At 43.1% G+C, this 24,760-nt stretch overlaps 1 protein-coding gene across 1 annotated transcript; it reads right to left on the reverse strand.

Moving 5' to 3' along the window:
• Window positions 1-3,902: 3,902 nt before the first annotated feature.
• On the reverse strand, window positions 3,903-24,642 carry LOC120066325 (nuclear factor of activated T-cells, cytoplasmic 3-like). Its single transcript, XM_039017626.1, has 9 exons — window positions 24,188-24,642; window positions 17,987-19,154; window positions 17,403-17,565; window positions 16,254-16,453; window positions 14,077-14,249; window positions 13,147-13,287; window positions 13,014-13,069; window positions 11,849-12,911; window positions 3,903-5,403 (listed from the first exon to the last, which is right to left on the reverse strand). Exons 1-9 carry the CDS (start codon window positions 24,273-24,275, stop codon window positions 5,294-5,296), a joined length of 3,162 nt encoding a protein of 1,053 aa, XP_038873554.1. The 5' UTR covers window positions 24,276-24,642; the 3' UTR covers window positions 3,903-5,293.
• Window positions 24,643-24,760: the final 118 nt, after the last annotated feature.

Below are 24,760 nucleotides of genomic sequence, written 5' to 3' on the forward strand. Positions count from 1 at the left end.
CTATTAAAGACTACCAGAACCCACTGGATTCTCCAATTACCTTGAATGAGCTACAGGACAAAATAAAAACCCTCCAATCCAAAAAGGCATGTGGTGTTGATGGTGTCTTCAATGAAATGATCAAATATACAGACAACAAATTCCAATTGGCTATACTAAAACTCTTTAACATTCCTTAGCTCTGGCATCTTCCCCAATATTTGGAATCAAGGACTGATCACCCAATCCACAAAAGTGGAGACAAATTTGACCTCAAAAACTAACGTGGGCTATGCGTCAACAGCAACCTTGGGACAATCCTCTGCATTATCATTAACAGCAGACTCGTACATTTCCTCAGTGAAAACAATGTACTAAGCAAATGTCAAATTGTCTTTTCACCAAATTAGCGTACAACAGACCACGTATTCACCCTGCACACCCTAATTGGCAAAACAAACCAAAACAAAGGCAAAGTCTTCTCATGCTTTGTTGATTTCAAAAAAGCCTTCGACTCATTTTGGCATGAGGGTCTGCTATACAAATTGATGGAAAGTGGTGGGGGAAAAACATACGACATTATAAAATCCATGTACACAAACAGGTGTGCTGTTTAAATAGGCAAAACACACACACATTTCTTCCCACAGGGCCGTGGGGTGAGACACGGTGGGGTGAGATGCAGCTTATAAGCCCCACCCTCTTCAACATATATATCAACGAATTGGAGCGGGCACTAGAAAAGTTTGCAGCACCCAGACTCACAATACTAGTTCCTGAAGTCAAATGTCTACTGTGTGCTGATGATTTGGTGCTTCTGTCACCAACCAAGGAGGGCCTACAGCAGCACCTAGATATTCTGCACAGATTCTGCCAGACCTGGGCCCGGACAGTAAATCTCAGTAAGGCCAAAATAATGGTGTTCCAAAAAAGGTCCAGTCGCCAAGACCACAAATACAAATTCCATTTAGACACCATTGCTCTAGAGCACACAAAAAACTATACATACCTTGGCCTAAACATCAGCGCCACAGGTAACTTCCACAAAGCTGTGAACGATCTGAGACAAGGCAAGAAGGGCATTCTATGCCCTCAAAAGGAACATAAAATTCAACATACCATATCCATTAGGATCTGGCCAAAAATACTTGAATCAGTTATAGAACCCATTGCCCTTTATGGTTGTGAGGTCTGGGGTCCGCTCACCAACCAAGAATTCACAAAATGGGACAAACACCAAATTGAGACTCTGCATGCAGAATTCTGCAAAAATATCCTCCGTTGTCACGGCTGTTTAAAGAAGAGGACCAAGGTGCAGCGTCGTGAGCGTACATTTTCCTTTTATTAATAAAAATGACCCCGAACAAAACAATAAACACTACAAAAACAAACCGTGAAGCTAAATGCTATGTGCAGTCAACTTCCCACAAAGACAGGTGGAAAAAAGGGCTACCTAAGTATGGTTCTCAATCAGAGACAACGATAGACAGCTGCCTCTGATTGAGAACTACACCCGGCCAAACACAAAGAAATAGAAAACATAGAAATAAAGAAACTAGAATGCCCTTCCTAACCTCCTGCCCAATGTATGACCATCTGGCCTCCAGTGCGTCTCCTCGGCCAGGGATATCCTGCACCAGCCCTACGCACGGTGTCCCCGGTTCACCAGCACAGCCCAGTGCGGCCTGTTCCAGCTCCCCGCACTTGCCGGGCTACAGGGGGTATCCAGCCAGGACAAGTTGTGCTAGCTCTGTGTTCGAGACCGCCAGTGCGCCTCCATGGCCCAGTGTATCCGGTGCCTCGGCAAAGGAAGAGGCCTCCTGCATGTCTCCCCAGCCTGGTGAGTCATGTGCCTGTGCTAAGCCCTAACCCTCCTGCATGTCTGCATGTCTCCCCAGCCTGGTGAGTCCTGTGCCTTCTCCCAGAGCCAGGCCTCCTGTGTGTCTTCAGTGATGATCCATGGCACGAAGCCTCCAGTGATGATCCATGGCACGAAGCCTCCAGTGATGATCCATGGCACGAAGCCTCCAGTGATGATCCATGGCACGGAGCCTCCAGTGATGATCCATGGCACGGAGCCTCCAGTGATAATCCATGGCACGGAGCCTCCAGTGATGATCCGGCGCTGCCAGAGTCGCCCTCCTGTCCGGCGCTGCCAGAGTCGCCCTCCTGTCTGGCGCTGCCGGTCCACGTCCCGCACCAGAGCCGCCACCGCGGATAGATGCCCACCCAGACCATCCCCTATAGGTTTAGGTTTCAGCACTGGGCTGTGCTGGTGAACCGGGGACACCGTGCGTAGGGCTGATACAGGATATCCCTGGCCGAGGAGACGCACTGGAGGCCAGATGGTCATACATTGGGCAGGAGGTTGGGAAGGGCATTCTAGTTTCTTTATTTCTATTTCTTTGTGTTTGGCCGGGTGTAGTTCTCATACTTAGGTAGCCCTTTAGGCACCTTTGGGGGGGGGGGGGGCACTGTCACGCCCTGACCTTAGATCCTTTTTATGTCTCTATTTTGGTTGGTCAGGGTGTGAGTTGGGGTGGGCATTCTATGTTTTTGTTCTATGTTGTATATTTCTATGTGTTTGGCCAGGTGTGGTTCTCAATCAGAGGCAGCTGTCTATCCTTGTCTCTGATTGAGAACCATACTTAGGTAGCATTTTCCCACCTGTGTTTTGTGGGTAGTTGTTTTGTGTGAGTGACTGACAGAACTGTTGCGTTTTTTTCCACTTTTGTTTTTTGTTTCAGTGTTCAGGCTATATTAAAACATCATGAACACGTACCACGCTGCGCTTTGGTCTACTCCTTCTTCCTCAGACGAACGACGTTACAATGATCTTCGGATGTTTGCACTCACGAGATTTCCAGTTACACAATAAATCTTCCTTTTGTTCGATAAAGATTATTTTTATATCAAAAAACCTCCATTTGTTTGGCGCGTTATGTTCAGTATTCCACAGCCTTAGGCAGGACATCAAGGCTTGACAAATTCCAAATAGTATCCGTAAAGTTCGTAGAAACATGTCAAACGTTTTTAATAATCAATCCTCAGGTTGTTTTTAACATCAATAATTGATAATATTTCAACCGGACTGTAAACTATTCAATACTGGAGAGAAAGAAAATGTAGAGATCCAGTGTCGCGCGCATTAACTAATGTAAGGACATCCGTCTATCCACTGACGCGTTTTGATAAATCTCGCTCATTTTTCAGAATAAAAGCTTGAAACTATGTCTAAAGACTGTTCACACCCCGAGGAAGCCATTGGAAAAGGAATCTGGTTGATATCCCTTTAAATGGACGAAAGGCAGGCAATGGAACAGTGATTTTTCAAAATAAGAGTCACTTCCGGGTTGGATTTCCTCAGGTTTTCGCCTGCAAAATCAGTTCTGTTATACTCACAGACAATATTTTGACAGTTTTGGAAACTTTAGAGTGTTTTCTATCCTACTCTGTCAATTATATGCATATTCTAGCATCTGGACCTGAGAAATAGGCAGCTTACATTGGGAATGTTATTTTTCCAAACATAAAATTCTGCCCCCTAGCTTCAAGAGGTTTTAAGAAGGATGCCTGTATCTTTGTAGTGAATGGGATTTTTTTTTACCCATCTACAAATAGGTGCCCTTCTTTGCATGGCATTCGAAAACCTCCCTGGTCTTTCTGTTTGAATCTATGTTTGAAATTCACTGCTCGACTGTGGGACCTTACATATAATTGTATGTGTGGGATACAGAGATGAGATAGTTATTCCAAAATCATGTTAAACACTATTGTTGCACACAGGAGCTTATTATGTGACTTGTTAAGCTTTCCATAACAAAGGGGTTGAATACTTATTGACTCAAGATATTTCAGCTTTTAATTTGAAAATAATTTACAAAAAATTCTAAAAATAGAATTCCACTTTGACATTATGGGCTATTGTGTAGGCCAGTGACACAAAATCTGAATTGAATCCATTTTTAAAAAGTCAAGGGGTGTGAATACTTTCTGAAGACACTGTACATGTTGTCCCATTCCTGTGGTCGCAACATCATGCATGTGTTGACTGAGTGGGAAAAAAGGAGAAAGTGTAACCACCTACACCCACGACCCACCTGTTGTAGGCCTATATGATTTTGAAACCACTCATAGATACAGCCAACAATATTTTTTTTCTTTTTTTTCTTTTAATTGAACAAAACCACCTGATGAAGAATCTTTGACTTTGAAATAGCTGCTTCACACCTGACATATTGCCAAAGAGTGTCATATAATTCTTTATAAAATTGTAAATTCTTTGGAAAGTAAAATCTTAAAATAGAAAATGGGCATACAATACCAGGCCGGCAATACAAGGCTACGAAAATGTATCATTATTCTAAAGAATCATACAACTGCAAGAGCTACAGTATAAAAAAATAGATTAAAATCTAATGTATTTTGCTAATAAATATTACATTAATACAGCATTTACTATTTGGCCTTCTTCAGCCTCTTCATTGACATCAAGGTTCTTTCAACAGCAAATTAGTCATTTTTATGCATTTATAGACATTAGTTGACATATTTTAGCTGTGCCTCCATCTGCTCTTTTTCAAAAGGCGACAGGAAAATCTTTGGTATGAGAGGCATAGCCATCTTTTTTCCTGAAAGATACTTTAGTTTGACTTGAAAATCCTGATCTGTTAAACAGGCATAACTTCTCTACAACCTAACCACCTGTATGAATTACCAGCGACTGGGTTGGTAATTGCACCAGTTAAAGACATGCTTGGGAACTTTGGTGACTACGAATTATTTTTTCAACCTCCCGTTTTGGGATGGATGTGTCAATGTGTAGTTCATACATGCATAATCTATGAGCAGAATTACTGTCTTCTCTCAATTAGTCACGAAATCCCTAGTTTGAAAGCGACTGTTTTTTTGTGAAGCTGTGCTGTGCCAGTTTCGCTACATTTTCCCCCACATGGGCCAGCCCCCCAGCAATTCAAGTTCTAGCCAATGAGCTTCAGCCCCTCGCCATTTGATTGACAGCTAGCAAGATGCACACACAGCAGAGCGACAGAGAGAGCAATGACTTGGTGCACATATGTGACATAGTACGCAATTTTCAGGGACAACTTTTGGCTTGTGAGTGCTACTTTCAAAACTACTGGCTAAAAAGTATACAAAAGAACAGGAGAATCTCTTTAAGCCACCACAGTTTTGCCATCAAAATTGTGATCAGTTAATAATAGAACTGCCAAATGCATTGATAGCACCAGTCAACTCATGTCCTGAGTAATGATGATTAGAAAACGAATGAAAGACAAAGAATGGAAGAACATTGTCACTGGAGAATCACAGAATCCCATTCATAAGGATCCTGTCCTGGTTGGCTGGACTCTGCTGCACCACCACCAATGAGCTGAGATATGTCTCTGTCGATGATCTCATTCACTGCAAAAGAGAGACACACAGGGGTTTAGTTTCAAGCCTCTTGTTGTTGGTTTCTTTATAGTTGATTCAGCCATCTGAGAGCAGCATTGGCCATCTCCTAAATATAAACCAAATCACAAATGTAAAAGTAAGTAAATGACACATCAAGCAATACAACATTGACACATACAATGCAGTGCATTGTTGATACAGATGTAGGATCTTAATTTGAGCCAGTTTACTACAGCTGGAAAATTATCCTGCAGCAACAGGAAATGTGAATTATTATGTTGATTATAATTCATTAATATTTTTTGTACGGGATGATACACTTTACGTTAGGGCAAATCAGGTTGAAATTTTAAAGTGGAAATTAAAAACTTTAGAAGTATTTGCATTTCCTGCTGTGCAGGAAAACTCTCATCAACAAAAGACTGATCAAATTAAGATCCTACATCTGTACATTGTATTATTTTAGTGACACTCTCCATCTACAAATGTCACGCATTATGAAAAATGACCAAGCATTGAGGCCTTGTCTAAAGGTTAGAATTGGCTGTATGGTGAAAACATATTCTGGAGCTTTATCAAATGGTGTGATCCATGTCGATGGCTGAGGCTCCGGTCTGTATTTGTGATGTCTATTTATATTCCCCACAGTGCAACAAAAACACATGGATCATAAGGCCACATATACACTGTCTATTCATAGCCTGCCCATGAAAATGTGGTGTGTTTGAAACCCGAGCTGTGTATGAGGGTAGATGAAAGACCACATGTAAAAAATAAAAAATAAATAAAAATATATGTTTCATTGTCACATACACTGGATAGGTGCAGTGAAATGTGTTGTTTTACAGGGTCAGCCATAGTAGTACAGCACCCATGAAGTAAATTGGGGTTAAATGCCTTGCTGAAGGGCACAGCGACAGATGTTTCACCTTGTCGGCTCGGGTATTCAAATCATCAGTCCTTTTGGTTACTGGCCCAACGCTCTAACTGCTTACCTGCCGCCCAAACAAACATATGTAAACAAACACACAGCACCAGGCTAGCACTGTGGGGACCGAAATAACAAGTCCCTGGCTTTTCCAACCAACAGACTGACGGGAACTCAGACAGCTTGACTGCACCAGCTCCCTTCCTCCAAGACCAGTTGCAAGACACTGTAAGGGCCTTAAACTATTTTATGCTTTAAACCTCTTATGGCTGAGATCGGCTAAGATCCCGTTAATGGGATCGATTTGACAACAGCCAGTGAAAGTGCAGGGCGCCAAATTCAAACAACAGAAATCTCATAATTAAAATTCCTCAAACATACAAGTATTTCACACCATTTTAAATATAAACTTGTTGTTAATCCCACCACAGTGTCCGATTTCAAAAAGGCTTTACGACAACAGCACACCAAACGATTATGTTAGATCAGTACCTAGTCACAGAAAAACACAGCCATTTTTCCAGCCAAAGAGAGGAGTCACAAAAAGCAGACATAGAGATAAAATTAATCACTAACCTTTGATGATCTTCATCAGATGACACTCATAGGACTTCATGTTACACAATACATGTATGTTTTGTTCGATAAAGTGCATATTTATATCCAAAAATCTCAGTTTACATTGGCGCGTTACGTTCAGTAATGTTTTGCTTCCAAAACATCCGGTGATTTTGCAGAGAGCCACATCAATTTACAGAAATAGTCATCATAAACTTGAATAGAAGATACAAGTATTATGCACAGAATTAGAGATATACTTCTCCTTAATGCAACCGCTGTGTCAGATTTCAAAAAAACTTTACGGAAAAAGCAAACCATGCAATAATCCGAGTACAGCGCTCAGACAACAAAACCATGTTGGAGTCAACAGAAGTCAGAAATAGCGTTATAAATATTCACTTATCTTTGATGATCTTCATCAGAATGCACTCCCAGGAATCCCAGTTCCACAATAAATGTTTGATTTGTTCAATAAAGTACATCATTTGTCCAAATACCTCCTTTTTGTTCGCGCGTTTAGCCCAGTAATCCAAATTCATGAGGCGCGAGCAGACGAAAAGTCAAAAAGTTCCGTTACAGTCCATAGAAACATGTCAAACGATGTATAGAATCAATCTTTAGGATGTTTTTATCATAAATCTTCAATAATGTTTCAACCGGAGAATTCCTTTGTCTTCAGAAATGCAATGGAACGCAAGCTAACTTTCATGTGAACGCGCGTGGTCAGCTCGTGGCACTCTGCCAGACCCCTGACTCAAAGAGCCCTCATTCCCCTCTCCTTCACAGTAGAAGCATCAAACAAAATTCTAAAGACTGTTGACATCTAGTGGAAGCCCTAGGAAGTGCAATATGACCAATATCCCACTGTATATTCGATAGGCGATGAGTTGAAAAACTACAAACCTCAGATTTCCCACTTCCTGGTTGGATTTTTTCTCAGGTTTTTGCCTGCCATATGAGTTATGTTATACTCACAGACATCATTCAAACAGTTTCAGAAACTTCAGAGTGTTTTCTATCCAAATCGACTAATAATATGCATATCTTAGCTTCTGGGACTGAGTAGCAGGCAGTTTACTCTGGGCACCTTATTCATCCAAGCTACTCAATACTGCCCCCAGCCATAAGAAGTTAAGCAAAACAAAATTACTAAAACTAAAAGATCCCAGCACTGTAAATCAATGAAATCACTGTCATTTGAAATTAAAATTGATTAAATCCTTTGAATTAAATCATTATCACCTAATGTGGCATAAGCTTGCTGTACCTTAATTTATGTATCAGAGTCGCAGAAACCCTGTAGGGTGAAAGTCCAAGTTCAAAGAGGACCCTTCCACCAAACTCAGACCAGGCGTCTTATTTCCAAGCCATATGTAGTGAGGGGGTTGTGGGGGTGCTATGAATACCTGTCATCACTGCACTGTGACAGCTGTGCCACAGACGGTAACTGAAGCAGATTAGCATGCAAGTTACCATCTGTGTGATTATAGTGTCTATAGTGTCAATCACAGTTAAAAGTGTTATCTCCTCAACTAGCAACCAGGGCTCCTGCCTATAATTAACCTAGATCAGCGTTCTTCAACCCTGTTCCTGGAGAGCTACCTGGTAATAGGTTTTCACTCCAACCCCAGTTGTGACTAACCTGATGCAGCTGATCAACCAGCTAATTATTAGAATTAGGTATGCTAGATAACCTACGGGACGGTAGCTCTCCAGGAACAGGGTTGGAGAGCCCTGACCTAGATCATAATGTACGCAAACACACATAGACATATGTGCACAACCGCGCACACACACATACATGGGCAGGCAGCCATGCAGCCCTGTAGGACAGCAAACAAAGACCCAGTGGGCATATGCCTATGGTGACAAGAAAACTGGGCAACAGTGACTGACTGTGTGGTTGGGACAAACACAGTCCGTCCAGCGAGAGGTGATTCATTAAAATATCTGGTCGGCATGGTGAGAGCCTGAGAGCTTAATGGTTCATTGCCTGGCCCCTGAAGGCTTGTAATTACAGCCAGCCCTACTGCTGCCTATCACCTAGCCCACAGTGCAATGGCATCCATTGATTCCTGCACTGTAATGTTCTTTATTTCTGCTTTCTAACCGATTTCTTTAAAGTAACTCTCCTGAGAATAAAATAAATAAGACCGATCAGATAGGGAAAAATCAACTATTCTACCCCTTCATTCATAGCTAATGGCCCAGTAATAACTGTGCTCTAAATACCCAAGATCAGTGGTTCCCAAACTTTTTATAGTCCAGTACCCCTTCAAACATTCAACCTCCAGCTAGCACAAGGGTCAGCGCACTCTCAAATGTTGTTTTTTGACATCATTGTAAGCCTGCCACACACACACTATACGATACATTCATTTAACATAAGAATGAGTGTGAGTTTTTGTCACAAGGCAGCTCGTGAGAAGTGACAAAGAGCTCTTATAGGAGCATGTCACAAATAATAACATAATAATAATCAATAATTTTGCTCTTTATTTTGCCATCTTACATATAAAACTTTATTTGTTCATTGAAAATTGTGAATAACTCAGGAATTAAACACAGGTTAATGAGAAGGGTGTGCTTAAAAGGATGCACATAACTCTGCAATGTTGTTTTGTATTGGACAGCGTCTCAGTCTTAAAAAAAATTCCACACACAGTCTGTGCCTGTATTTATTTTTCATGCTAGTGAGGGCCTAGAATCCACTCTCACATAGGTACGTGGTTGCAAAGGGCATCAGTGTCTTAACAGAGCGATTTTCCAACGCAGGATAGAAATCTGGCAGTGGCTTCTGATTAAATAAAAATTTCACAGAACCGCTTGTTTCAATTTCGATGAGGCTCTCTTGTTCAGATATCGGTAAGTGGACTGGAGGCAGGGCATGACAGGGATAACGAATCCAGTTGTTTGTGTCATCCGTTTCAGGAAAGTAACTGCGTAATTGCGCACCCAACTCACTCAGGTGCTTCGCTATATCACATTTGACGTCGTCCATTTGCACACAAAAAAATCATACAATGATGGAAAGACCTGTGTGTTGGAGCTCTTCTCTGTCCTTGTTAATGCAGACAGAGAAGAGCTCCAACTTCTTAATCATAGCCTCAATTTTGTCCCGCACATTGAATATAGTTGCAGAGAGTCCATTGAATATAGTTCCTGTAATCCTAGATTCAGATCATTCAGGTGAGAAAAAACATCATCCAGCTAGGCCAGTCGTGTTAGAAACTCGTCATCATGAGTCGGTCAGACAAGTGGTCAGACAAGTGAAAATTATGGCCAGTAAAGAAAACTTTAAGCTCGTCTCTCAATTTAAAAAACGTGTCAATACTTTGCCCCTTGATAACCAGCGCACTTCTGTATGTTGTAAAAGCGTTACATGGTCGCTGCCCATAGCATTGCATAGTGCAGAAAACACACGAGAGTTCAGGGGCCTTGCTTTAACAAAGTTAACTATTTTCACTGTAGTGTCCAAAACGTCTTTCAAGCTGTCAGGCATTCCTTTGGCAGCAAGAGCCTCTCGGTGGATGCTGCAGTGTACCCAAGTGGCGTCGGGAGCAACTGCTTGCACGCTCGTTACCACTCCGCTATGTCTCCCTGTCATTTTGCGGCATCAGTACAGATACCAACACATCTTGACCACCAAAGTCCATTTGATGTCACAAAGCTGTCCAGTACTTAAAAAATATCCTCTCCTGTTGTCCTGGTTTCCAGTGGTTTGCAGACGAGGATGTCTTCCTTGATTGACCCCCATAAACGTAACAGACATATACCAGGAGCTGTGTCAGGTCCACCATGTCTGCTGACTCATCCAGCTGTAACGCATAGAATTCACTGGCTTGTATGCGAAGCAGTAATTGTTTCAAAACATCTCCTGCCATGTCACTGATGCGTCATGAAACAGTGTTGTTTGATGAAGTCATTGTCTGTATAGAATTTTTGGCCTTTTCCCCCAGCATTGTCCCAGCCATATCCGCGGCAGCAGGAAGAATTAAGTCCTCCACAATAGTATGAGGCTTGCCTGTCCTCGTCACTCGGTAGCTCACCATATAAGACTCTTCCAGCCCCTTCTTATCAATGGTATCTGCTTTTATACATAACTTACTAGTCAAAAGTAGAATTAATTCTTGCTCAAAAAACACCCGCGGCTTATTTTTCAAATTGACGTGTTTTGTTTCTAAATGTCTGCGCAAGAGTGAAAGTCTCATTGAGTTGTCAGATAGTACTTTTGCACATATATCACACTGTGGCTGAGGAAAGGCACTACTCCCAATATAAGTGAACAACAAATCAATTGAGATCTCATCATATTTGTGCCTCTTCGATGGTCCAACGTCCCTGTCTGTTGTTCGGTGCTTTCCCGGGTAAGGGGGCAGTAGCTCTTCGGATGCATCAGATTCACAACTGTCAGTGTCCATGCTAGCTGGGCTAACAACAAATGTAGAATTACTGGTGCTAGCATTGGATGTGCTCGTGGAAGCAAAACAACTTGTGCAGGTGTAGTACTGGTAGTAGCTGGTATGTGTCTTTTTTTAACCATTTAACAATTTTCGAGCAAACGGAATGAGCAGCAGCTACGTTTGACTACATACGGACCGTTAGTGGAATTCCCGCGAGAGTAACGGTTAATGTAATTGGATGTTAATTATTTGACTAGGCTACCTGTATTTGACATTGTGTTGTTATTTTGCTGAACACCAGATGGTTTCATTTTAGGCAGTAAAACGAGGATACTCAGGCGAGAAAAAAACCTCACACAAATGTATAGCGCCGTTGGAAAATATACTGTTTGAAAATTTTAGAATATTTAAATGTTTTATATAAATGTTTTTAATAATAAAAAAAGAAGTTTTTATATTAATCACTTTTTTATTGCCGTACCCCCGACAGCATTGCGCATACCCCAGTACCCCAGTTTGGGAATACCTGCCCTAGAGAACATTTATCATCTGAGCCTCTTACCATCATCCAGTGTGATCTCCTGGAGCCTCATGTTGCCGAGAGGCAGCTTCTCCTCTGGTTCTTGCTTGATGTTCACTTTCTCTTGGTCGTTTGAGAAAAGGAAATGGGGGGCCGGGGGACACTCCTGGGGGTCACTACTAGAGGCCAGGCCCTGGGCTCTGCTGGGGGACAGTTGCCTCAGAGGACCCCCAGAGGAGGCTGATGCTGACGGGGAGGTGGAGCAGGTTGCTTGTGCTCCAGGGGTGGGGGAATACGAGGCAGGCAAGTTTCTGGCAGAGTGATAGCTCAGATTATACTCAGCCTGTAGGGCTGCCAGGTCAGAGTCTGATTGGGAGCAGTGGTAGCTTAGAGAGTGCAGCTGGCTTGTATTCTGGGTGTGGTTTCCCGCAGACTGGAGAGTGGCGCCAGAGAGATCAGGTCCAATGAGGCTCTGGTACATTTCCCTATGAGGGCTGGAGGCAGCTGGTTTGGTCTGGGCAGACTGAGGTCGATTGACCTGGGGTGCGGCAGGGCCAGGTCTCATGGGAGAGCTGGCCTGGCCGCTGTAAGGCACATTGTGTTGTGTGACCTGGTAGACAGGCTTTGTCCGAAGGGGTGGCATGGGGTCAGGTGTATGCACAAGGCTTATCCGCTGGTATCCCATACGGGGGCTGTAGCTGTGGAGGTGAGGGGAGTGCTGAAGAGGCGAGGAGCCAGAGGGAGTGTATGCTGCCTGGGAGGGTGGATCACAAGGCACTGGGTGACCACCAGAGGAACCATACAAGGCCTTGTCCTGAGAGAAGGCCTCGCCAGGAGAAGTCAGCTGGCTGCTGGTTGGATATAGGCCAGGGGGATTGGTGCAGGTAGACAGATAGGCTGAGTCTCTGTGCTCTTGCTTCACTCGAGTAGCCACAACTGTACAGTCAATGGCAGTGGGATAATGGTGTGGAGAAGCACCAGCCAAGTATGTGAAGTTTTGTGTCTGGCTTCTTCTCCTCTTCCCGTTACACACATAGAACTGCACCTGGACTGCAGAGCTCACAGTTGTGTTGTGGTAGGTAGGAATCTCAACCACGATTCTGGACTGCAAAGAGAATGTTTCAAAATGATTGATTATCTATTCAAGGGATCCACGGTTTCTGTGAGGTCCATTTCTTTTATTAATGTAATGTACATTACTACTTACTCTTTTACTCTTTTCTCCAATAACGTTTCCATCAACTTCCCATTGTGTGTGTCCATCTGGAGAGATAAAACATCACAATTAATAACACATTAATAAACCTCTGCTAAAGTTGGGCAGCGTCACCATCTCTTACCAGGGCTTTTCTCCAGGAAGATGACCTTTGACTCTGGGGATATGTTGGAGCCGGTGATGACCATCTCCTCCCCCCCACTGACCAAGCAGCTGACGGGACTGCAGCTCTCCATCTGGGGAAGGTCTGTGGCCGAGCGCTGGGCTGCAAGCCAATTACATTTAACTATTAAATATACTGTACAGTAAAACAACATTATGTAAGCTACTGTATAAAATAAATTCAAGGGGAAAACTCTGACTTCTAGTTATAGTCTTACCTAATTATTATAGCCAATAACTTAATACAGGTTACATAAATAAAGAGTTTTCCTGGTCAAGTCGGCAGGGTAGCCTAGTGGTTAGAGTGTTGGACTAGTAACCGAAAGGTTGCAAGATCGAATCCCCGAGCTGACATGGTAAAAATGTGTTGTTCTGCCACTGTTCCTAAGCTGTCATTGAAAATAAGAATTTGTTCTTAACTGACATGTTAAATTAAGGTAAACTTTTTTTTTTTTTAAGTCCCATAATGGAGAAAAACTCAGGACTCTATGAATCATGTACATGTATCTTTGAATGTATGTACATACCATATACCAGGGATCATCAAGTAGAGGATGGTCAGGGGCCGGTACATAATTACAGATAATTTGTGGACCAGATATATTTAACTAAAACATAATAATTTCAAACCTTGCTACATTTGTATACGTTCATATATATTTCTCTATTATGCATGGGAATACTTTGGAACAGATTTCCAAAATTATGATTTGCTGGTGTTTTTAGTCTTTATTGTCCAACAATCTATAAAAATATATCTATTTTGTTTTTTAAATATATTATTATTTTTTGCTCAGAAAAATAAAATCGTACGCGGGCCAAATTTGGCCTGTGGGCCGCCAGTTGGGGAACCCTGCCATATACAATATGTAGCCCTACTGAAGATACTCACAGCACTCCACAGGAATAGAGGCAGCTTGCAGGCACATGACCTTTCCGCTGGGCTGAGGGATATACACACGGAATGCCACTCGCACACGTGTGTTCTTCCTCCCGATGTCTGTCTCCCCCTTCCTGAGCTCAATGTCAGAGTTCCTCAGCTTCAAGATGCCTGCACAGTCAATACTATAGAGGGGGACATACAAGCACAAGACAACATTATATAAAGGCCATTTGAATATAAAAGCTAATAATTAAATATAGTAACCTAATAAAATAGGCCTATAATGCTATGAATAGTTCAAGTTATTCATGTGTAATTTGATGGTGTTATGCAGTTTGTTGATTAGTCACAACATGTATCAGATAGTGTGAGAGAGATCTAGTCTCAAGACAAAATAATACCTGGATTTTTCTACTATGGAAGGCAGCCACATTTCCATGACAAAATAAACTCAGCAAAAAAAGAAACCTCCCTTTTTCAGGACCCTGTCTTTCAAAGATAATTCGTAAAAATCCAAATAACTTCACAGATCTTCATTGTAAAGGGTTAAAACACGGTTTCCCATGCTTGACCCATAACCAATGAACCATAATGACCCATAACCAATTAATGAACATGCACCTATGGAACGGTCGTTAAGACACTAACAGCTTACAGACGGTAGGCAATGAAAGTCACAGAAAACTTAGGACACTAAAGAGGCCTTTCTACTGACTCTGAAAAACACCAAAAGAAAGATGCCCAGGGTCCCTGTTCATCTGCGTGAACGTGCCTTAGGCATGCTGCAAGGAGGCATGAGGACTGCAGATGTGGCCAGGGAAATAAATTGCAATGTCGGTACTGTGAGACGCCTAAGACAGCGCTACAGGGAGACAGGATGGACAGCTGATCGTCCTCGCAGTGGCAGACCACGTATAACAACACCTGCACAGGATCGGTACATCCGAACATCACACCTACGGGACAGGTACAGGATGGCAACAACAACTGTCCGAGTTACACCAGGAACGCACAATCGCTCCATCAGTGCTCAGATTGTCCGCAAAAGACTGATAGAAGCTGAACTGAGGGCTTGTAGGCCTGTTGTAAGGCAGGTCCTCACCAAACATCACCGGCAACAACGGGCACAAACCCACCGTCGCTGGACCAGACAGGACTGGCAAAAAGTGCTCTTCAGTGATGAGTCGCGGTTTTGTCTCACCAGGGGTGATGGTCAGATTCACGTTTATCGTCGAAAGAATGAGCGTTACACCCAGGCCTGTACTCTGGAGCGGGATCGATTTGGAGGTGGAGGGTCCGTCATAGTCTGGGGCGGTGTGTCACAGCATCGTCGGACTGAGCTTGTTGTCATTGCAGGCAATCTCAACGCTGTGCGTTACAGAGCAGACGTCCTCCTCCCTCATGTGGTACCCTTCCTGCAGGCTCATCCTGACATGACCCTCCAGCATGACAATGCCATCAGCCACACTGCTCGTTCTGTGCGTGATTTCCTGAAAGACAGGAATGTCAGTGTTCTGCCATGGCCAGCGAAGAGCCCGGATCTCAATCCCATTGAGCACGTCTGGGACATGTTAGATCGGAGGGTGAGGGCTAGGGCTAGGGCCATTCCCCCCAGAAATGTCCGGGAACTTGCAGGTGCCTTGGTGGAAGAGTGGGGTAACATCTCACAGCAAGAACTGGCAAATCTGGTGCAGTCCATGAGGAGGAGATGCACTGCAGTACTTAATGCAGCTGGTGGCCACAAGATACTGACTGTTACTTTTGATTTTGACCCCCCTTTGTTCAGGGAGACATTATTCCATTTATGTTAGTCACATGTCTGTGGAACTGTTCAGTTTATGTCTCAGTTGTTGAATCTTGTTATGTTCATACAAATATTTACACATGTTAAGTTTGCTGAAAATAAATGCAGTTGACAGTGAGAGGACGTTTCTTTTTTTGCTGAGTTTAGCAAAGCTATGGTCTGTTTCAATTTTTTTTTCTCTATGTAAAAATATGCTTATTCTTCAGATGACAATCCGTTCCCATTTTTTACATGCTATGATCTGTTCTAAATCTTAAAAAATGAATAGAATTCACAGTGGAAGCCATTTTACATTTTAGATCATAAAACTAATAAATCAGAAGCACAAATGTTATATTTTTTGCCTTTGAAAACATAAATCTTGCATGGTTATGACCAGTACCTGCTGGACATATTGTTTTCGGGGAGCAGAGGTATTTCCAGAACCTTTGTACTGCTTATTACACTTTCCTGGCAAGCAGTAGCCACCGTCTTTCCCGTTACTCTGTGCACCTGGTAGAAGGCATGCGGTCTCAAGTAGCGATCGTCTGCCGTTCCAATGAAAATCTGCAGGTTGACTGGCTTCTCGTTGTATCCAATGAGCTGAAAATGAAACCAATCCATAGAGATATTAATAAGCATACTATTGAAGCATACTAGAGCATTTGATCTACAAAGCTATAAATACACTGTTTCACTTCTTCTTATGAGCACTCTTTTTCTGAGCGCTGTTTTCTAAGAAGACCTGATTATAATGTGATTATAATGACAACATGAACTGAATAGTGTATATTTCACTACATATGCATAACTGTGTTCATCATGTTTGGGTCTATTTATAAACAGTATGCCAAAACAATACCAAAGCTCTGTACAGATAGCATTACACTCAGAGAACGTCTAAAATGTGACCTGAAGGATGAGCACTATTTAGTTTACTTATGGAGGGTTTGTAGTGCGCTTTCCCTACAGGAGTCCTGTAAGGAATATCCAGAATTGCCCACAATGAAATGTCCAAATTGAAACCAATTGAGGTCACCACAAATTTGTTGTGCCATAAAGGAGCATGAGATTGAGGAATGTTGAACCAGCCTATGTGATGTAATGTACGGGGAAACACTGTTAGTGGCATTACAGAGGACTAGAGAGTGAAGCTGTGTGGCTTTAACACCAGAGTCAATTCAATGTAACACTTCCTTTGATATCTCAGGATATAACACGTTGATTGACACTTCAAGGTTACAACTGAACTGCAAACAGCAGTTAATCACAACATAATTTATTCAAACCAGGCATAAAGTTTTAACCATTTTCTGTTTTGCTTTGATCTCTTAGAGAGCCTCAAAGTTTGCAGTGTATCAATAGCACAATCATATTGATATTCTAGGTGAGAGCCTGACACTGACCCTCTATACATACATTTGTCATGTTGACTTGGATTTACATAGAATGTGTCTAAATACTTTAGCTGTGCTAGATTGAGCTTGCCAAGTGAAAATACTAATTGAATCCAGGTCTGGTGTCATGATTTTGGGAAAGTCTTGCTTATTACCTTGACTAAAGGGTGTCCTCCTGAGGCAGCCTTGATGGCCCCCCGACTGCCCTCTGTCTCATAGTGGGCCCTGTGGTGGCCCCGCGGCTGCACATCCACCTTCAGCTCACACTGGCCAAACTGGCTGGGCAGGGGCCAGTCCAGAGGGGGCAGGGACGAGGTCCTGGGTGGGGGAGCCAACACAGGGCTGTATTAATTAGGCAGCAAATGGAAGGAAACAGACTGAAACAGGGAGGGACCTGAACTTGTCCAATAAGCAATGCTCATTTTAAATTGACATTGTTTTGTTATGTTTTGGTACATTTTGCTACAGAGAGTGTGCACTAATGAATATGACCCAGCAGCTCTTTCTCATAAACATACAGTCATTCAGATTTGGTGTTAAAAATACCATGGGGGTCTGTGTTTTGTTCTTCACCTTTAGTAAAGCTGTGCTGACCCTTTGCTTTGCAAGGGTTCTATGATAGTACAATGTCTGCACCATGCTGAGTGATCGGGGAAATGAGAACACGTTTTCAACCAGTGGTTGGCATTATGAAGCACGCATGTGAGTATTGATGCCGATGTGATTATGAATAACAAACCTGAAAAGGGGTGTGTTGCCAAGTTTGGGTTTGCTCCAGGTGAAGTGTGAGGGAACCGAGAGAAAAACTTCTTCAAAAAGGCCATCCTGTTTTAGAGTAGACCCAGACTCCTCTGCAGGTGAATCCAGGTAAGGCAAAGCAGCTCTGTGGTCTTCCAGCCCCTGCCCGGAATCTCCCTGTGCTTGGAATAGACCCATGTGAGCCTGATGAGAGGTCCTCCTGGTCTTGGACGGAACGTCTACCTCAGGGAAGCTGTACAGGAGGGCCCCCATGGCACCAGGGCTTCCAACCACCCAGGTATCCTCTGTCACACTGCCCCTGGGAGAGTGGCCCGGTGTGGGGCTGGGGGAGTGGTGTGGCGAGGGGGAGGGGGAGGCTAAGTGGACGTCGGCACTGGAGTGCCTTCTTTTCCCACAAGGGGATGTGGGTCTTGAGCCAGACCTGGAGGTGGGATGCAGATTCAGCCAGTTCTCATCTGTGACGCTGTTGCGCGGGGAGTGACAGGGGGACTGGCGGGGCGATTGGCGAGGGGACTGGTGGGGCGAGAGTGAGTAGGTGCTCATGAAGTACTGCTGCTGCCACAGCTCTACCCCAAATCCCCCTGCGGCCTGGCCCTGTGGTGAGCAGATAGGGGAGGCCAGGGGAGAGGCCAGCGGGGAGCCCAGGGTGAAGCGGGCGGCCGCCTCGTTTAGCTCAGCCTCCACGTCATCATACACGTGGGAGAAGGACTCGCAGGAAGACATGTCAGACAGCCAGCTCCTGGAGGACAGGCTGCTGCAGGGGCTGGGGTTCAGGGAGGATGAGTCCCTGTAACAGGGGTCCAGGGACAGGTAGAGGTGATCCGTGGACGAGGAACACTCGCGGCTGCACTCCCCCCCGCCATCTGCCCCGCTGATGAGCAAGGCATCCTGGCTGGAGACCAGCTCTTGGTGACTGATAGATGTGATTTGGATGCTTGGGCAGTCAAATGCCTTGGGGATGTGTCCAGTGGCACTGTATCTGGAACCGTGATCTTCATAGCTGGAGCTGTGGTGGTAGTTACCATGGGCCTGCAGAGGAGCCTGGTTAGAGACAGCTTGATGGCGCTGGTGACTCTGTTGTACGTCCGGGGCCTGGTCAATAGGCTGGGTGGTGTAGTATTGCGTGCTGTCATCAGGTTCTGGACCAGCTGGGTATAGAAAGAAAGTAGGCCAATTGAGAGTGTTGTTCATTTGCAATGTAAAGTGTCTACTCTTTAGAGCGTAGCAGATAAAAACAGTGCCACTGCACCCTGTATTAATCCGGAGTCCAGACAAAGGAACAGACAAACAAATGATAATTCTCTGATCTATTACTCTCTATTTGCATCTATCCTACAACAGCCTAGACTAGTCATCCATAGGTTAACCCACTGGGAAAGGTTTGTCATAAATGCCATTGCAGTCTCTACAAAATGTGGGGAAGACAAGACTAGAGACTGACCTGTTTAGCAGAGGCCACTGTAGAATGGCGATATATAGATTAACAGCAGCACTCGCCAGGCTAATTCGCATAACTGTATGTGCTCACAGCTGTCAACAGAGCAGAAGCAGCAGCATTAGAAGCGGCCTACTACTAATAAACAGTTTCACACAGGACACACGCCCACACACACTGTTTCTCTCTGGCCTGGTCTGGTCTGCATGCAAAATGCAAAGAGGGTGAAAGGTCAAATGGCTGATTGTGCCTAGATATGGAGCACATAAAATAATTGCCTTTGGCCTTGACTTATTTGCAAATGCAATGAATGTAATGAATATAAATATTATCTGATGCAACATGGGCCCAGCAACCCCTCTGGCTGGGTGGTAGAGTGTGGCGCCTGAATGAGCTGCGGGTGCCATTTACAACCGTTAGAAATAAGGAAGGAAACAGACAAGAGAAGGGCTGATGGCAAGAAGGGAGTGGGTGGCTATCATTATGATTTATGCTCCTCCATTACAGTAGACATCACCTTTCACTTTTCATACCCCAATGTCGCTGGCATTTGATCCCTTTTGAGTCCTTTCTACTGAAAACTGCTGCTGAAATCTTTATCTTTGTGCAATACCAATAAAATAGCAAAATGGGCAGTTGTCAGTAAAATAGTATTTTATCCTACAAAGTACATAGTTATACACTGAGTACACCAAACCTTAAGAACACCTTCCTAATATTGAGTTGCACCCCCCCCCCCTGAATTGAGTTGCACCCCCCCCCCTGAATGGCACACATACACAATCCATGTCTCAATTGTCTCTAGGCTTAAAAATACGTCTTTACCTTTCTCCTCCCCTTCATCTACACTGATTGAAGTGGATTTAAAGTTGCACTATGCAGAACTCGCTACACCATTTCCTGGTTGCTATAACTCTAGTTCGCCTAATTTCAGTTTTTGTAACAAAATAAGCTAGTATAGTGTAAAGAATCCTTGTACCATCTAAACCTCTGTGAAATATATTTTCGATAATCAAAAATATTGTATTTTCAGCTGTATGAAGCTGGTGACAAAACCAAAAATAAAAGAGCAAAAACACAACTTAAGAACAGGAAGCATAGAAATAGCGCACATAGAGCAGATCTACAAATTCTTAGACTTGCTTTCAAGTAGAATGATAGATCTATAACTCACATTTCTGTGAATTTGGTCAGGTTGCCCAAAAAGTTACATATTGCCATTTTAACAAGTGACATCAATAAGGGATCATAGCTTTCACCTGGATTCACCTGGTCAGTCTATGTCATGGAAAGAGCAGGTGTTCATAATGTGTTGTGCACTCAGCGTATATTGAGCCACTGGGATTTTGCATGTCAGTGCTGTCCAAATTTCAACTGGACCAGTATCTGATTAGATATAATCCAATGTATCAGTGCAATTTATAACTGTGTAATAAACTCAGTGGTGGAAAAAGTGCCCAATTGTCATAGTTGAGTAAAAGTAATGATACCTTAATAGAAAATTACTCAAGTAAAAGTGAAAGTCTCCCAGTAAAATACTACTTGAGTAAGAGTCTAAAAAGTATTTGGTTTTAAATATAATGAAGTATGTAATTCCTTATATTAAACCAAACCAGATGGCACAATTGTCTTGTTTTTATTTTATTTTTACAGATAGCCAGGGGCACGCTCCAACACTCAGACATAATTTACAATGAAGCATTTGTGTTTAGTGAGGTAGGCCAGAACAGAGGCAGTAAGAATGACAAGGGATGTTCTCTTGATAAGTGCATGAATTGGACCATTTTCCTGTACTGCTAATGAGTACTTTTGGGTGTCAGGGAAATGTTTGGAGTAAAAATTATACTGAACTAAAATATAAACGCAACATGTAAAGTGTTGGTCCCATGTTTCATGAGCTGAAATAAAACATCCCAGAAATTTGCCACATGCACAAAAAGCTTATTTATCTCAAATTGTGTGCACAAATTTGCTTACATCCCTGAAAGTGAGCAGTACTTCCAACCGGCCTCATAACCGCAGACTACGTATAACCACGCTAGCCCATGACCTCCACATCCGGCGGTGTCGTCTGAGACCAGTCATCCGGACAACTGATGAAACTGTGGGTTTGCACAAACAAAGAATTTCTGCACAAACTGTCAGAAAACGTCTCCGGGAAGCTCATATGTGTGCTCGTCGTCCTCTCCAGGGTGTTGACCTGACTGCAGTTTGGCGTAGTAACCGACATCAGTGGGCAAATGCTCACCTTCGATGGCCTCTGGCACGCTGGAGAAGTGTGCTCTTCATGGATGAATCCCGATTTCAACTGTACCGGGCAGGTGGCAGACAGTGTGTATGGCATCGTGTTGGTGAGCGGTTTGCTGATGTCAACGTTGTGAACAGAGTGCTCCATGGTGGTGGTGGGGTTATGGTATGAGCAGCCATAAGCTATGGACAACAAACACAATTGCATTTTATTGATGGCAATTTGAAAGCACAGAGATACCGTTACGAGATCTTGAGGCCCATTGTCGTGCCATTCATCCGCTATCACCTCATGTTTCAGCATGATAATTCGCTGTCCCATGTCGCAAGGACCTGTACACAATTCCTGGAAGCTGAAAATGTCCCAGTTCTTCCATGGCTTGCATACTCACCAGACATGTCACCTATTGGGCATGTTTGAGATTCTCTGGATCGACGTGTACTACAGCGTGTTCCAGTTCCCGCCAAATCCAGCAACTTCGCACAGCCATTGAAGAGGAGTGGGACAACATTCCACAGGCAATAATCAACAGCCTGGTCAACTCTATGCGAAGGAGATGTGTCGCGCTGCATGAGGCAAATGGTGGTCACACCAGATACTGACTGGTTTTCTGATCCACACCCCTACCTCTTTTTTTAAGGTACGGTGCCATGAAAAAGTATTTTCCCCCTTCCCTTCCCTAAAATGTAGCATATTTTTTTACACTGAATGTTATCAGATCTTCAACCAAAACGTAATATTAGATAAAGGGAACCTGAGTTTACAAATAAATAATAAATAATGAAAATAAAAAAATGGATACTTACTCTATTGAATTAACAAAGTTATGCAATACCCAATTCCCATGTGTGAAAAAGCAATTGCCCCCTTACACTCAATACATTGCAAATGCTTCCTGTAGTCGTTGATCAGTCTCACATCGCTGTGGAGGAATTTTGGCCCACTCTTGCATGCAGAACTGCTTTAACTCAGAGGTTTTCAAGAATGAACTGCTCATTTCAAGTCCTGCCAAAACATCTCAATTGGGATTAGGTCTGGACTTTGACTAGGCCATTCCAAACTTCAAATGTGTTGCTTTTTTGCCATTTTCATGTCGACTTGATCGTGTGTTTCGTATCATTGTCTTGCCGCATGACCCAGCTGCATTTCAGCTTCAGCGCACAGATGGAGGCCTGACATTCTCCTGTAGAATTCATGGTTCCTTCTATTAAGGGAAGTCATCCAGGTCCTGAGGCAGAAAATCATCCCCAAACCATCACACTACCACCACCATGCTTGACTGTTGGTATAAGGTTCTTACTGTGGAATACAGAGTTTGGTTTTCGCCAGGCATAATGAAACCCATGTTGTCCAAAAAGTTATACTTTTGACTAATCTGTCCATAGAACATTCCTCCAAGAGTCTTGATGATCATCCAGGTGCTTTTTGGCAAACTTGAGTCAACTTTCTGGACGAGATGGGTCCCATTGGGACGGCAGGAAGGCTAGTGGTTAGAGTGTTGGGCCAGTAACCGAAAGGTTGCTGGATCGAATCCCCGAGCTGACAAGGTAAAAATCTGTCATTGTGTCCCTGAACAAGGCAGTTAACCCACTGTTCCCTGGTAGGCTGTCATTGTAAATAAGAATTTGTTCTTATTAACTGACTTGCCTAGTTAAATAAATTGTCTGGTACAGATACCCAAAAAAACGACTTAAGTAGTACTGTCAAGTATTTTTCCTTAAGTACTTTACACCACTGAATAAACTCCACATCATTCAGAATGGCTGGTGTATTAATGCAGTGTAATCGTAAAACACTGGCGTCGTATTTTATATGTGTGTTATAAGTTTTAAAACTTTCAAAACATTCATGTTGCCTAAGTAAACTACACATTTAAAGATATAAAAAGTAAATGCTTATAACTGAATCTGACAGTCTAGATTTATTAGGCTACAATTGATACCTTACAACAGGGATAATTAACTAGATTCAGCAGCGGGACGATTTTTTCTTGAGCGGGTGGTCAGGGGGCCAGAACATAATTACAAATAATTTGTAGACCAGATATATTTGATTAAAACAGCATTTCAAACCTTGTTTACATTTGTGTAAATCACATATAATCTCTTTATTATGCGTACCTTTGAACAGATTTCAAAAATTTAAATCACTTGGGAGATGATTGGCTGGTGTTTTTACAGTATTTTATGTTCAACAAATAAAAATAAAAACTTTTGGGGTTTTTTTATCCAGAAAATTTGGGGGCCAAATAAAATCACCTGCGGGCCAAATTCGGTCCGTGGGCCGCCAGTTGGTGAACCCTGCCCTACAAGACAGTAGCGACACATGTAGGTCAATGACTGCAGCCTACATTCGTAGTTTTTCTACTTTGGCTCCAGGACCAGGTAGCCAAGGCAAAACGGCAAATTGGCATCGAATGGTTAACTTTATAACATTCTATTACGGCTTTGGCGAATAGAGCGAATACATTGTTGCATCAAAAAAAGAAGATAACTCACCTACGGGGCCTAGCTGTTGTTGCGCCTCCTCCCCGAAAATAAGTCTGAAGTCCAGCTCCTCATTGCCGCTAAAATTTACAGTACTCATTCGGTCTGACGAGTCGTTTTTTTGCCGTTGTTTCAGAACTGCATTCAAGATTTTAACGATATAAGGAGGAAATGTTTGTTTGTACTATTAACAGCAACAAGAAGCCTATCCGAAGTTGTAAATAGTTAAAACGACTCCAAAATGCGTGTTCCCTCCAGACGACATTTATAACGACGTTATAATCTCTCGATACTTTACCAGTTCAGTTATGCAAATAAAAAAGACGCATAGACAATAGTTTGTCCGTAGTTATTCTCGACTACCGTTGAAGAAGCAGTCAGTCTACTCACTAAACTTCCATATTACAAACAAAGCATTGACACAGCTCCGTTCATGACGTCAGCTAAATCCACCACAGGCAGCAGCCTGCGTACAGTACAGTAGCTGGTGAGAGAGGGTGCTGTACAGGCTACTTCACAATTATTAGAGTATCAAATCACCTGGCAAGGCAGTGTCTCTGGTTACGAATAAAGATAATTAGAATC

Source organism: Salvelinus namaycush, chromosome 21 (assembly GCF_016432855.1).
Source record: "Salvelinus namaycush isolate Seneca chromosome 21, SaNama_1.0, whole genome shotgun sequence".
NCBI classification, from domain to species: Eukaryota; Metazoa; Chordata; class Actinopteri; order Salmoniformes; family Salmonidae; genus Salvelinus; species Salvelinus namaycush.

Bases quoted from the DNA above. Each gene is read 5' to 3' on its own strand.
- LOC120066325 (XM_039017626.1), bottom strand. From the start codon at position 24,275: ATGAGTACTGTAAATTTTAGCGGCAATGAGGAGCTGGACTTCAGACTT. The intron at 19,155-24,187 runs GTGAGTTATCTT...TTCTATACCCAG, and splicing joins ACAACAGCTAGGCCCCGTAG to CTGGTCCAGAACCTGATGAC. The intron at 13,070-13,146 runs GTAAGAGATGGT...TTATCTCTCCAG, and splicing joins CTTCCTGGAGAAAAGCCCTG to ATGGACACACACAATGGGAA.